A 15,389-nucleotide genomic window follows, 5' to 3' on the forward strand; every position below is an offset into this window, starting at 1 on the left:
GGCTCAGCTGTCTGATAATCCAGGTTTTCTGAAACAAAATTCTCTCATATATACTGAAAAATACTGGGCATCATAATTCTGTGGTAGTGAAGTCTGCTCTTTATATTTAAGGTCAGGGATATGGAACTATTTAAAAAGACATTTCTATTGATAACTGCTACTCATTCATCATGTACTTTCATGCTACAAAAAGCCATCGAGAGAGAAAAGCAGCTTTAGGATGACCACTGCTAGCTGTGGACAATCTTCTACAAATGGGTTTTGACTATGCAGTTGATACAATATTTATCAAATGTATATAGCCGCACATCTTACAAAAAGTAATATGCTCTGTAGAAGCTCAGTGTGGATTAATTATAAATTAACATTAGGGAATTACAGAACTTGGAGATTTTGCAAAAGGTAAGACTCCCTCGAGTGGAGCTGGACTGTGTCTGTGTACTCTTCTCAGGAACAACATGGAATTGGTTTGCCACTGCTTTCTTCCAGGATGAATTTTCAATTTCTCAATCTACTTTACAATCCTGGGATTCGCTGGTGGTCTCCTATTCAAGTACTAACCAGGAATGAGCCTACTTAGTTAGGTGCTGTTGCAAGATCCTTGCTCATAAAATACAACACATTTTGAATTCAAAATGTTCTGAATTTGAAATGAAATGTTCTGATCTCATTGAAAGTACTTCAAATACTTTCAAGTGTGCTTGTTATAGCCAAAACAGCTTGTCCTGAATTCAATTTGAAATTTTTAGCACACCTCTAACATCTGTATTTATTGAAGAACTTTTTAAAATTACAACCACAGGTATGACTAATACACTTCAAACAATTCACACGTAACATTTTATTTCTTTAAAAACAAGAATGCTTATTTGTTCATGATGCCTTTATTTGATAGTGCTAATCAGAGAAGTAACTATGCTAACTGCTCCCATGTAATGCAAGGGTGGAATGAAATGACTTGTTGAAAGAAGGCACAACTCCCCTTAAGGACTACTTTACTCATAAATCCAGTCCTGAGCACAAGATTTGTAGTCCACAAATTCAGCAGGCTTGAACCACAGACTGATTTCTTTTTGCGCACTCTCCACAGAGTCACTGCCATGAATGATGTTCCTATAGAGAAGATAAAGATGTTACAAGACTTGGACAAAAAGTTATTAAGAGAGAAGAAACACCACTTATAGCTAAAACTTTCCATTTTATAAGTCTATTTCTAAATTCCATCACAAAATTGTAAGAAGAATGTACCACCTATAATCAAATATTACTGACCACTCAAGTTTGATGGTTGTATAAGCTGTTTATATTGTTACACCTATAAGTAACTATCACGTAGGCTTCACAAAGTAGTTTGAACAAGGTAGCCATTTCTGAACTAGTAATTCAGACCATATTAGAACTCAAAAGTATAGTATCTAGCTGCAGTAGCTTTATAGTCATGAATGCTTTTGCCAAACATCAGCTTGTGCATCAATTATATCAATGCCTGACAAAGATTAAATTGACACTGACAAATGCTAATTTCTAGCCTGCTTTCCTTTAAAAATATTCAGAGTCAACTTAGTTACCAAGTTGTTTTGGGGCACAATTCAAAGTGTTGGCAATCACTTTAAATTAGTCAAGGGCTTAAGTCAAATTCTTAAGAACTATCTCCTCTAAAGGTACAGTCAGGTCCAGAAATATTGGGACATCGACACAATTCTAACATCTTTGGCTCTATACACCACCACAATGGATTTGGAATGAAACAAACACGATGTGTCTTAACTGCAGACTGTCAGCTTTAATTTGAGGGTATGTACATCCAACTCAGGTGAACGGTGTAGGAATTACAACAGTTTGCATATGTGCCTCCCACTTGTTAAGGGACCAAAAGTAATGGGACAATTGGCTTCTCAGCTGTTCCATGGCCAGATGTGTGATATTCCCTCAGTACCCCAATTGCAATGTGCAGATAAAAGGCCCAGAGTTCATTTCAAGTGTGCTATTTGCATTTGGAATCTGTTGCTGTCAACTCTCAAGATGAGATCCAAAGAGCTGTCACTATCAGTGAAGCAAGCCATCATTAGGCTGAAGAAACAAAACAAACCCATCAGAGAGATAGCAAGAACATTAGGCGTGGCCAAAACAACTGTTTGGAACATTCTCAAAAAGAAGGAACGCACCGGTGAGCTCAGCAACACCAAAAGACCCAGGAGACAACGGAAAACAACTGTGGTGGATGACCGAAGAATCCTTTCCCTGGTGAAGAAAACACCCTTCACAACAGTTGGCCAGATCAAGAACACTCTCCAGAAGGTAGGTGTATGTGTGTCAAAGTCAACAATCAAAAGAAGACTTCACCAGAGTGAATACAGAGGGTTCACCACAAGATGTAAACCACTGGTGAGCCTCAAAAACAGGAAGGCCAGATTAGAGTTTGCCAAATGACATCTAAAAAAGCCTTCACAGTTCTGGAACAACATCCTATGGACAGATGAGACCAAGATCAACTTGTACCAGAGTGATGGGAAGAGAAGAGTATGGAGAAGGAAAGGAACTGCTCATGATCCTAAGCATACCACCTCATCAGTGAAGCATGGTGGTGGTAGTGTCATGGCGTGGGCATGTATGGCTGCCAATGGAACTGGTTCTCTTGTATTTATTGATGATGTGACTGCTGACAAAAGCAGCAGGATGAATTCTGCAGTGTTTCGGGCAATATTATCTGCTCACATTCAGCCAATTCTGCAGAACTCATTGGACGGCACTTCACAGTACAGATGGACAATGACCCAAAGCATACTGCAAAAGCAACCAAAGAGTTTTTGAAGGGACAAGTGGAATGTTATGCAATGGCCAAGTCAATCACCTGACCTGAATCCCATTGAGCATGCATTTCACTTGCTGAAGACAAAACTGAAGGGAAAATGCCCCAAGAACAAGCAGGAACTGAAGACAGTTGCAGTAGAGGCCTGGCAGAGTATCACCAGGGATGAAACCCAGCGTCTGGTGATGTCTATGCGTTCCAGGCTTCAGGCTGTGATTGACTGCAACGGATTTGCAACCAAGTATTAGAAAGGGAAAGTTTGATTTATGATTATTATTCTGTCCCATTACTTTTGGTCCCTTAACAAGTGGGAGGCACATATGCAAACTGTTGTAATTCCTACACCGTTCACCTGAGTTGGATGTACATACCCTCAAATTAAAGCTGACAGTCTGCAGTTAAGGCACATTGTGTTTGTTTCATTCCAAATCCATTGTGGTGGTGTATAGAGCCAAAGATGTTAGAATTGTGTCAATGTCCCAATATTTCTGGACCTGACTGTAGCTTGCTTATATTCTAAGACAGTGTTTCTTAAACTTTTGCAATCAGAGATCAATAAATAAAAATTTGGAAAATGTGCGGACCATGCAATGAAACAAATGCCTCCCTTCCCCCTTTTGTTTTTAAGAGGATGGGAGATCCATTTTGGTGAATAAGATAATTACACAGTGGTGCATTTGTGTGTTCCTTCCTATCCCCTCTGTTCTGAGGGCTTTTTGAAACTAAATTCTATACCAAAAATTTAATCCAAAATTAAGCATCTATTTATCACTTGAATAACTTTATATGCTCTATACAATAACAACTCTTAACACCAACTTGCTAGTCAAAAGGGCTTTTCAACAGAAATCACTTAGTACTAAAGAGCTGGGGGGTGAGTGGATCTCCAGCACAATGTAGCCCCATTCTTAGATATTCGTTATCATATTTTCTACTTGGGCTTTTCTTTTTGGAGTATGTGTAAGATCAGAGTTCCACTTAGCACAAAGCATCTGGACTTGCAGTTGAGACCTGCTCACTATTGTCAGGTTTCTGAATATTTGTACTTAACACTGATTTGTACTATCTTTTGTAAGCTTCAATGAACCACTGCTCCATCTGAATAGCCGACTGACAGCAGATGTGGGGAGATGATATGGAAGCAAGGAGGCTCTTCTCAGCTAGCTGTGTGTGTCAGGAAGCAGATCCCAACTGGTGAGCAGGTTCTGGCCCATGAATGTGGGGATGCTGTGGAAGACCACCCAATGGATCTCCAAAATAACACTTGGAGTGTCACTACTCTAAAATCTAACAGAAATGCCCCCCACACTCTGCTGTACTGAACTGGTTTGGAAAAAGCATTATTGGTATATTTTATAAATTTAATTGTTAGCCGCGTTGAGTGCTGTGTGTAGGAGAAATGCATTAGAAGAACAGAATATTTTACACAGATTAACTGTATCTGACACTATTTTTGAAGCACGAAGGTTATATTCTTTAGTTGCTTTTAAAGGACCTAAATGACAATATTAATTCTAGCAGGGCTTCAGATAACATACAAGAGAGTAAACTGCAGCACCAACCTGCCCACTTGAATGCAGAAATCACCACGAATGGTGCCAGGCTTGGAATCTGCTGGGTTGGTTTCTCCCAGCATTACTCTGCCTGTCTTCACAACATTAAGTCCTTCCCAAACCTATAAAAATAAACAGGTTTAACACATAGATCTAAATATGGCATTGTCAGAATGAATAGCTATGGGCTTTATTATATTATACTTTTTTTTTTAAAGTCACGTACTAATATATTTTTCTTTTAGCTGTGTAGACATCAACTGGAATTACTAGATTTAAGAAGCTTAGCCAAAAAAGACAGTATCTGGCTTCCATGTTGGCCAGCAGGAATCAGGCAAAGAAGAACCAAGTGCAACAGCATCTTCTTGCTCACGTTTACCTGTTCCAAAGTAGACTGACATCTATTCTGGAGCTTTATCCGGTATTAACAATGGGTAATAATATCTACTGTTATTAATCACCACTGAAAATCCCATTCACCAGGATTTGGTTTTCCCTTTTAAATTGCAACTGAATTTGCTATCCTACAGAATGAATTTCACGTTTCCATGCATTATCGTGTAAGTTCTTACTTTTCTGTTCCAAGTCTATCATCGTTCAGTTTCAATTCATAACCGTAGTCTTTTAATACGATGGAATAGGGACATTTAATCCACTCCATATATTATCCTGTAAATTGCTATCATGTCTCCGACCCCATGATTTCCTACTTAGGATATGCAACATCTACTAGTCCAGGAATGAAACCAGCTTGTTTCATGTGGAACAAATCCAATCAAAATGATTACAGTCACTGACCAGAAATCCAATATATTAAATAAAGCCTACTATGTAATAAAACATTAAATACAATCTCATATGGGGCACCATGAACTACTTCTTGTTCAGGGAATTAACTTCCCCAAAACCACCAGACCATTCCTGAAATGGGCAGAATGCTAAGGTCTGACGGAGAAGATAACAATCCGTTCCTAGAACAGTACTTTTTAAAATATATGTAGTATTTATTATCATGCATTAAAATAGCCTTTTTCTACAGGAAACATATGTTCATGTTACATAAGAGGCCTGGTAAATCACCCAACTGCTAAATTATCCTTCTCAGGAAAATTGGGGGTGGGTGGGGGCTAAGTAAAATAATATTTCTAGGTTCATAAATAGATACTTACCATGGCTATTACAGGCCCAGAATTCATATATTTAACTAAACCTGAATAGAAAGGTCTATCTTTCAGGTCAATGTAATGTTGTTTAAGTAGTTCTTCAGATGCCTTTAGAGAAAAGAAATACAGCAATGGATTAATCCTCTTTTATCAGTGGAAATCTATTTTAAGTCTGTCTTCTCTGAATGGCCGTTTGCACCAGCATCAATGGGAGGATTTAGCAGATCATGAGGAAAGCATAACCTAATTGGGGGCAGGGCGGGGGGACAGAAACTAACTCCTCTCAATCAATCAGTTATCTGAACAAAGATGAGAAGATTAACCCTCTTGTCCAGCTGCCAGAACAAAGTTCTAAATCAGCCTACAAAAATGGGATCAATATAGGCACTTCATTTCCTGTTATTTTTTACCCCCTATTCAGCCAGGAAAGGATGGCAGAAACACACATGACCCCTGACTCCGCTCATTGTGGCACCAACCCCCCCCTTTTTTGGTATCAACCTTAATCAGGGAGTGCAAAAGTGTTTATGCCAAAGGGGAAAATGTAGGGAATTGCTGCCTCAAAGCATCCATTATCTTTGGTAGCTTGAAGGAGGTCAAAATGTCCATTCCCATTTTTCACGGGGACATTTCTGACCATATGCTGCTGGTATATGGGGGCAAATGCCACCTGTATTCTGTGAACACAACCAAGAGTATCATGTCAAATACCAAATAATAAAGGAGACACAGCTAAATCCCATAGCACTAGTTTACATTTGGATAACCAATCTTAACCGATCACCCAGTAGTGCTGTTACTGTAAAAGCTACATATTATCTTACCAAGTACAGTTTTCTAATCAAAGTCAGACAAGCTTATTTGTATAGCATTACAATTTTAAGAGAACCTTCTACAACTCAGGAAACAGAAGACTGCCATACAGATTAGTAAGAAGATAAACTTGTAAATGTGCAACTTAAGTCATTTAGTTTGATATCAGATTAAAATAATCAAAATGCAGACTTACTTTCTAAAGCAGTCTGCACTCTGCCTTAAGTTTTGTATAAATTGCTTGAAATGGTCATAGATATTAAGAGTGTATTTAGCTTTACTACCATTATCTGAGCTAAATTGAAAAGATGGTAATAACCACATTATATTCCTTGATGCAGTCAAGGAAATAACCTCCAAAAATATAAGAATGTGCAATGTTATGATTACGTGAAGTTTCTGGATAAATTGTGTGTATGTTGAAATATTTCAGTTGATGTCAGAAATAATTTAAACACCATCAGTCCATAGCTTGTCTCTGGATTCATCTGATTTTGAACTCTCAAAATTCAAAACTCTCAAAAGTGCTAGTTTTATGTTTCTGTATGTGGATAAAAAGAGTGCATGCTCAAGAGGTAAGGGGAAGAACTAACAGAATGCTTACAATCATAGATGAATCTGAAAGACAATGAAATGTGGACTAAAATAGCTCTGAATTGGTTATTCTAACTTAAACTGATGCAGTTCAACATATGGGGATATTTTATTTATTCAGAGGGTTTATATATCTATTAATTAACCATTACATGGGCCAAAGATGTAACTTACATGCAACATTTTCATAGCTACTAGATGGAAACCCTTCTGTTCAAATCGTTTGATGATTTCACCCACTAATCCCCGCTGGACTCCATCAGGCTTGATAGCAATGAATGTACGTTCTGTATTAGAAGCCATAATTCTGCGAGAGAAAAGCAGAAAGAAACCAGTGGAAACCAACAGCAAAACAGATCAATGTTACCATTCTTTCAGGATTAAATAAATGGAGAAAATGGAGTGGTGACCAGCAAGTTACAGAAACAAAGATTTTACAGCACACAAGAGCCTATGCATGAAAAGTCCAGTATGTCAGGTTTGTTTGGCTGAAGGATGGATGGATGGGTGAAAGAGGGGAAATTAGAGCCCTTTTGAAAAGTTTGGTGCCATCACAAGACTGCTGCAAAAGAAAGAACTACCTCTTATGTAAAGAAGATGCAAGACCTAAATTTCAGTTAAATACTTTAGACAAAAGCATGTTGTTCAACAGTGGAATCATTTCTAGAGAGGTTAGGTATCTCTTGCTAAACACTAGCAGTGTCACTTCTGGCTGAGTAGCTAATGCGATAAGTAGGCCCACTCCAATTCTGATATCTCTAGAATATATCTTTCTGCTGATCAAGGGGGTGCTGCTCAAGTCTAAAAAAATTAAGACCACCAGTTTTCCTCCTGTTTTAGAAAAAGTTTTAAAAAATTAAGAAAAGCCAGTATTCTCCCCTAAAAATGCTACATTAGCATCCTTTTAAAAAATGCCAGCCTCTAATCCATTCCTCTGTCCTCTGAGTAAGGACCCGGATTCCTTAAAAGTACTTAAAACTATTCCATGGTCAGTTTATAGACAGAAATGTCCGTGCTTTCAAGATGTAATTAAATTGCAATACCCAGAAGCCCATGTAGACCATAAGGGCTGCTGGGAGCTGTAGTTTATCACCACCTAGAATGTTATAGAGCGCCAGTTTGGTGTACTGTAGAGGTGAAGGCATCAGGCTAGAAATCGGGAGACCTTGAGTCTTAGTCCCGCCTGAGGCACGAAGCCAGCTGGGTGACCTTGCGCCAGTCCCTCTCTCTCAGCCCTAGGAAGAAGAAGGCCGGGGCAAACCACTGCTGAAAAACCTTTCCAAGAAAACTGCACGGACTTGTCCAGGCAGTCGCCAGGAGTCAAAAACTGACTCGAAGGCGAAGAAAAAAAGAAAGGTATAAGCTCTCCAACTTACGACCTAGAGAACTCAACAGAGACCCAAAGAAATCATAGCAGTCATTCATTTAAAAGTGGTTCTTGTATCTGCAAGGCCACTAGATGTGCACATAACGGGGAAGCTTCCCGGAACTGGATTCTTCTTCCTGCACCACTGACGTTGATTGTGCTTCTACCGCAAAACGTTTCTGTGTCGGGTCTGGGAAGACGCAACGAGGTCTAAGAGGGGCACGCGAAGAACGTACATCTCGCAGAGTCGCGACTCGAGCGGCAAAGAGAGATGCCGCCCTGCACTCTCCGGCGATTACTTCCCCAGTTGCCTTCTCTCGGCCCTTCCCTTTAGGCACCCTAAAACGTATTGCGGCCGTTTCCCCTCCACGGGCGGCCAAGGGCTAGCAGAGGCCGTCCCTCCACGTGTCACCCTTTGTTCTCGCTTTCTCCGTCTCGCGGGCGGCGCCGGCACGTGTTTGCGCTTCCACCAGCAATCCAGCAACCGAGAAGGCCCTCGGGCTCTTCCCCACTCTCGCCTCCGCCGAACAGACGCGTAGCGCGAGCGGCATGACTGCGGCGGGCGACGTGCTGAGCCGCGGCGGGCCGCCCGAGAAGAGGGGCGCGCCTCAGGTTACAGAGGCCGGAAAGGGTGAGCGTGTCTCCAGCTGGGACCTCGGGAACCTCGTGGTCTCCGCAGGGAAGCGATTTGAGCAACTGCTCGCTCTGCTTTCAGGACAGCTGCGAAGCTTTTCGATAAAGGCAACGCCCCTCCCCCAACCCGGGTTTGCTAGATTGGCCCCTTTCTCTTCCTTTACGAATCTCTTCTTCCTTCGCCCCAAGCCTTCGGTTTTATTTCTCCTCCTCTCCGAAAAGCAGGAAAGAGAAGCACAAGCCACTCACCCCGATTACAGTAAATCTGATCCAGGCGAGCCGGCGTGGCTGCAGCTGCGGTCTCGTTGGAATCCTCCTGGGGAAGAGGAGGAGCGAGGCTGGGCCGAAGCCGGAATCTCATCGGCCCACCCGTGGGCCGCAGCAAAGAGGGCGGTCTTCGGTGTCGCGTCTCTCCCTCTCCCACCCCCCGGACTGCGTAGTTGCCTTTCCTGATTCGCAAGTGCGGTGGGTTTCCCCCTTGGCAAGGCTGGGATTGGTCGTGGGAGGGAAGCAAGCAAGCTTTTTCACAAGGAGAGATGTTCCTGCCACCATGTTTTCTCCTCGAATGAAAGGGATAGACTATGGCAGTTGTCTTTAACCTGGCTTCTTCCAGATGTGTTCTTCCTCCAAAGGTCCCATCATCTCTACCCAGATATGTCCAGTACCTGCTGCTTTTCCTGCGAGTGGGTGTGGAGTAGATTCTGTCTGTGCTGAAATATAATTTGTGGTAAGGAAGGAAACCTGGCAGAACCAGAGTGGGGGGTTTGTGGACAGAAGTCACTAAGTTCAGAGGAAAATCAGAGCAGCTTCCATATGTGATCCTTCTCTCACATGTTGCCACTCTTCCATTTTTGATAGCATGAGCAACTTTGGTATATTGTGTACCACCAAATCTTTGTCTGCACTATTGGGCAGATATAGTATGTATTTAAGACTATTTGCCCTACTCACCTCAGCCTTTTCATAACCCTGTGGCACATTAGTGGATAAAGAAATTGACCTTAGAGATTAATGGATCTAATGTTATCCACTAGAGTGGACAATTGCTTCATATTTCTGTTTGTACTTCTTTTCAGGATTTTCTGGCTTAACGGGCTAACCCATTAAAAGCAAAAAATGAGTGAAGGAGATACAAATGTATACAAAAGAATGACAACATCTTGATGTCTTTGGAAGTCACAACAAACCATTGCCAATATGTATTAGGGTTCATTTACATGAAGCCCACATAGTAGATAGCAAACGTCTTTGCTAAACTTTAATCATAATAGACAGTGACTATATTTGGACCACACATTCAGCCATGGATAATTTTACCATTGTTTTTGAATTAACCCTGTTGTCTGGGTTCAGTTAACCCAATGAATCATATTGGCTGGGTTTATACAATGCATTGACCCTCAACCTAGCTGATCATAATTTATCTAGTGTGTTATGCTAACTAAGCTCGTACAGGCCTAGCCTGGTATAAAATGCTTTCTTTTGTTCAAAGCCGAGAATACAGATCATAACCTGAGCTGATTTAGAGCGACTGTCTACATTCGTTTTCTGTCTGGCACTCTAGCTGCAATCACCTCTGTTTCTGCAGGTCAAGTCATTGTCTCTCGGGAATCCCTGACAGACTCTAGAAGCACTTTTCCAGACATGCGACTGGACCTGAGGCCTTTTATGCGTTCTTGGATCCCACAGACCACCTGGTGGCACTACTGTTGTACTGTCCTCCCATTCCCAAGGTCAATATGCTGGGCAATTTCAGTCTTCTTTTATGGAGACTTAGGATTTCATGGACACCATGACAATCATAGGCTTATCCCAGGTCATCCCAGGCCTAACACACAGGGGAGGCAACACTTTCAAACTGGTATCTACCTTGGAGCAGCTGAGATGTGATCTGATAGTAGGGGCATATGAAGTAGTCCCTTGCACGGACAGACCACTTTCTAGTGACCATGGCATTAAGAGACACCACCAGCATTCTACAGAAGACAAATTATGTGAGTGATCTGTCCCAGGAATCTTACAGATCTAATAGGCTCCTGGAGAGAGCCTGGGGAGTATCTGTGGGGCAACTCTGTTGGGGACCTAGTTGATGCTGAAATATGGAGGTGCCCTTAATGGCTGCTGTGCACTGATTTGGGAGTAGTGGTGGTCTTGTTTTACTAAGGAGCTCCAGGAGATAAAATGCCAGAAGAGAGGCCTGGAGAGAGACTTGGTAAAAAAAACAAGGAGTGAATATGATTGATATGAGCTTAAGTCAAGCCTATTTTGTGGCAGTAAAAGTGGTGAAATGACATTACTTCTATGCTGTTATTGCATTTGCAGAATGCTGTCCAACAGCCCTTTTAAAAGTGATCTGGTCCCTTTTGGGGAAGGATAGGCAGATAAAAGGCTACAGCAGCTAGCTAATCTGGGCATTTTGCAGATAAAATCACTTGCATTCATTTGGAGTTGGGAGCTAGCAGGAAAGAGTCTGAAAAGTTGAGAGGTGTGACATCTCATGATGTTGGGAAGCCTGTGAATCCTGAGGAAATGTATAGAGCCCTTTGTGAGATGAACTCTGCCACATGGGTACTAGTTCCCTGTCCCATCTGGCTGGTTCAAGAGGTCAGGGAAGGGCCTATGCTGCAATGAACAGCTCTTTGTGGGAAGGGGAGATAGATGTTGCAATCCTTGAATATGGCCTTAGACCTAGCCATATTAGAACATTATTGCCTGGTTTCCAACGTCCTGTTTTTAGGGAAAGTTTTTGAGAAGGTCAGCTGTAAATGGCTCTGGAAGAAACATCTGAAACCTTTTCAGTCACGGTTCAAGCCCACGCATGGGACAGAAATGCATTGGTCATGCTCATGGATGACCTATACCAGGACATGAATAAGGGAAATGATTTTAACTTTTCTGCTAGATTTCTTGGCAAGCCTTCAGTACCATGGCCTTGGTATCCTTCTGAGTTGCCTGTGAAGGATGGGAGTAGGAAGCATCATTATTTGGTGATGCAACTGTCCCAGTTGGTATGCATAGAGAGGAGAGTTTGGGCTTTGGGCACCCCAGTAGAGCAGTCCAAGTCTTGACTCACTCCTCTATTTTAATACACATCTACATGAAGCTACTGGGGAAGATCATCTGACAGAATGGGGCATAGTGTCATCAATATGTAGATAATTTCAGTTGTCTCCACTTTGCCCAAAGGGGAGAGGTAGTAGAAATCTTGAACCAGTATCTTCAGCCTAAGAAGGTCTGAATGGAAAGAAGAAGGTTGGTGCTGAACCCCAGCTGTTGATTCAGAAGGTGACTTATTTCAGGCTGATTCCAACTTTTGCTTTAGATGGAGTTATACTCTCTCCAAAAGACATGGGTTTCAATATGGAGCCTGCAATCTGGTTTCACAGCTCCAGATGGAAGAGGTAGAAGCCATGACCAGGAATAGTTTTGCCCAGCTTCACCTGGTGTACAGGTTATGGCCTTTCTCGGAATGGACACTGACAATGGCCATTACAGTCCTTATTTTTCTACAAGCATGCTCACATTATTTGATATAAGCTAGGATCTCTAATACAAATAATTTCTTGCAAGTCAGCATACTATTGCGCATATCCCACAACTAGGAGATACATGTAGCATAATGACACAGACTTTGGAAACATGCATCTAGGTATAATAGAGAAAATGAATGGGTCTGTTTAATGAAACTCTCATTTTCAAAACCAAGGAGTGTTACGTAACAAAGTAACAGATGCAGAGCTTAATGGATGTAATGTTAATCTTTTCCTGTAAAAGCACATTTCATAAGCAGCTATACTAAATTTGCCTTAAACCGGCTCAGGTGGTTAGCATTTAGGTGGGAGAGATTGGCATAAGAGTTCAATTATCTCTATTAAAGCTTTATTTTTCATCATGATTACTGGAACTCAAATATATATGTTTGAAACAAAATCAAATATGAGTTTTATGAACATTTCTTACATACTATAATTTCCATGATTCTTCATTTTAAATTACTTTGTAGTGCTGTTGTATATACTATAATAACTGTGATGTGGCACTTTAAAGTAATAATTGGTTTGATCAAAATACTTGATGAGAAAGTTTATATTTTGAAATACTATTAAGATGGGTCCAGAGGGCATACTTTTTCACTAAATCAGCAAAAAGTGGCCTGTTGTTCAAGTCAACATTATGTTCTTTGAGAAGATCTTCAGCAGGTGCAAAAATATTTAGCATAAGCACTACAGGGCATGTTATGGCTTATAAAATTATCCACAGAAATAGTATTCATTATTAAACTGCATATCTGCTTATTAGATTAGTTGGTTAATTTAATGTTGATATAATTCAATTTGTTCAGCAAGGATTTTCATCTGTAATCAAGTAATTCTTAGTATTGCAGCTCCAAGAATATACATAATATATAAAATATACTGTTTAACACAACCATTTTGTATTAAGCACAGTCACATAGTAACTTTAGACTCTAAAGTTTAGAGTATTCAGTATTGTCCTGTGGCTATTGGAAAGATTTCACAATTCTGGGTTATTTTGTGTAAGAACTGACACTTTGTTCTAAAGTCAATTTTGAAGGGGGCACAACTGATTTAAAGTGGAGGATTGGGACAGAAGAATTGCCAAAAAATAAAATGTTATGGCTACTTATCTGAATCCCTTGGACCCCAATTGCTTGATAATTTTTCCCACCTAGCCCTCTGTACTTGTAGAAACTAAGGAAGATTACCTTAATGGAGAAATGCAGGAACTGTTACCTAGGTAAAAAGGGTGAAACATTATTTAAGTTCAGAGCAACAAGATAACATTCATCTCAGACAGATGCTTCCCTGATTCTGATGGAGGACAAGAAAAAGGAGGAAGTACAGCACAATCAGACTTGCAAGATTCTCTTATTATAGCCAACCTCAGTAACAATAGTTTTAGCCTTCCTGTGGAGTTGATTTCCTGGTCTGGTCTACCTAGTGGGGCTGACACCACCATTATGGAGTTGCAGCTCACCCTGAATAATTCAGTTCAGCCCTCAAATACTGTAATGTTTGATCCAGGTATAAAGTCTTCAAGTCAAATTTGCCACCTTCCTGGTGACTTCAAGAACACCTCCTTGGCAACCATATTCCTTACCATTCCCTTCTTCTAATATATGCTCAGCTTCAGCTCTGGGATTGTCTGGTGATGTCCTATCTCTCCAGGTCCAACCTTGCTTAGCTTTTTGAGATCAACCAAGGTCAGCTTGGGGGTGAGAGACCAGAACCGACCTTTATATAGCATCCTCATGTAGAGATGCCTGTGGTTTCAGGAATATGGACCAGGTTCTATAGCACACAGCTCTGTCTTCCAAGAGAGCAGAGTAACAGTATTATCTAGGAATTCTCCCAAATACTTATTACAGCTGTTCAATGTAAGTCATTGCAACTTGATTTCATTTTCCACATGCTACAAACATGGCATTTCATACAAGGTACAATGTGTGATCTCACTTTTTAAAATCTCTTCTATTGATAGTCACATTCCATTTTGTTAAACATTTATATGTTGCTCTTCATTTTATTTGAGATTGTAGATTGGTGGATGGGCAACTCTAACACAAACAGAAATGAATAAATTATCCTGGCAAGAAAAATATTGCATTGTAGCTTCACAGGCACACATTTTTATGGAAGGCATTCCACAACTGGGGCATTATTGCTGGGAAACCCCTTACCTTTGTTGTTCATGTCTTTGATCAAGATGGTACCTGGAGAAAAGTCTTGGCAGAAGATCTTAATGTATAGGCTTAGGGAATGATTATCTAGGGGACCACTTTGCCTGCCATTAAGCTAGCAGCAGAGGCCCTTCTGAAGATATTGCCACCCTGAGTTATACACAGGAAGGGCCTTCTCCTATGTGGCTCTTGGGCTGTAGAATACACCACCTTTGCAAAACTGCTTCTGCCCCACTCTCCCAATATTTAGGATACTGGTAAAAACACATATCTTCCGCTAAGCTTTTAATTGTTAATTTATTTAATATTTGATTTTTATTTGGGATTTAATTCTGTTGGTGTTGCTTGCTTGCCTTTTGTATTCTCTTTGCCTTGTAAACTACCTCGAGTATCAAATGGATAGAAATGGAAGGTATAAAGCCAATAATAAATAAAATAGGCAGAACGTTATGGAATACACCTTATATCTGTCTGGAAATGCCCTTCATAATAATCAAAGGGTTTATTTCAGAAAAGATTTATATCTTATATCTGTGAGCCGCCCAAAGTTAAGATGGGTGCCCATACAAATCTTTTAAATAAATAAATAAACAAACAAAACAAAACATAGGTTGGTCTTTCAAGTGTCATAGGACCATTGGATTTGCTGCAACAGATTCATAGCACTACTCTATGTGGTGGATGTCTACAAACAGGTCAGTCCAACTAAGTTCTATGAGGCTTACTCTAAGTAAATGACATGGAACACTAACCATCT

The 15,389-nt window shown here is 40.6% G+C and overlaps 1 protein-coding gene across 1 annotated transcript; it reads right to left on the reverse strand.

Annotated features, from left to right (window-relative positions):
• Nucleotides 1-826: 826 nt before the first annotated feature.
• LOC103059065 (nucleoside diphosphate kinase) lies at nucleotides 827-9,327 on the reverse strand. Its single transcript, XM_007424588.3, has 5 exons — nucleotides 9,181-9,327; nucleotides 7,107-7,239; nucleotides 5,532-5,633; nucleotides 4,372-4,484; nucleotides 827-1,113 (listed from the first exon to the last, which is right to left on the reverse strand). The coding sequence occupies exons 2-5, from the start codon at nucleotides 7,233-7,235 to the stop codon at nucleotides 996-998; spliced, it is 462 nt and encodes a 153-aa protein (XP_007424650.1). The 5' UTR covers nucleotides 7,236-7,239; nucleotides 9,181-9,327; the 3' UTR covers nucleotides 827-995.
• Nucleotides 9,328-15,389: the final 6,062 nt, after the last annotated feature.

The sequence above is a fragment of the Python bivittatus genome, unplaced genomic scaffold (genome assembly GCF_059951505.1).
Source record: "Python bivittatus isolate LINGU-HERP-01145 unplaced genomic scaffold, Pbiv_v1 ctg000220_np1212, whole genome shotgun sequence".
Classification (NCBI taxonomy): domain Eukaryota; kingdom Metazoa; phylum Chordata; class Lepidosauria; order Squamata; family Pythonidae; genus Python; species Python bivittatus.

Coding starts and splice junctions, on each gene's coding strand:
- LOC103059065 (XM_007424588.3), bottom strand. CDS start 7,235: ATGGCTTCTAATACAGAACGTACATTCATTGCTATCAAGCCTGATGGA. Junction 4,485..5,531: donor CTGGGCCTGTAATAGCCATG/GTAAGTATCTAT, acceptor TTATTTTTATAG/GTTTGGGAAGGACTTAATGT. Junction 1,114..4,371: donor TTCTGCATTCAAGTGGGCAG/GTTGGTGCTGCA, acceptor TCTTCTCTATAG/GAACATCATTCATGGCAGTG.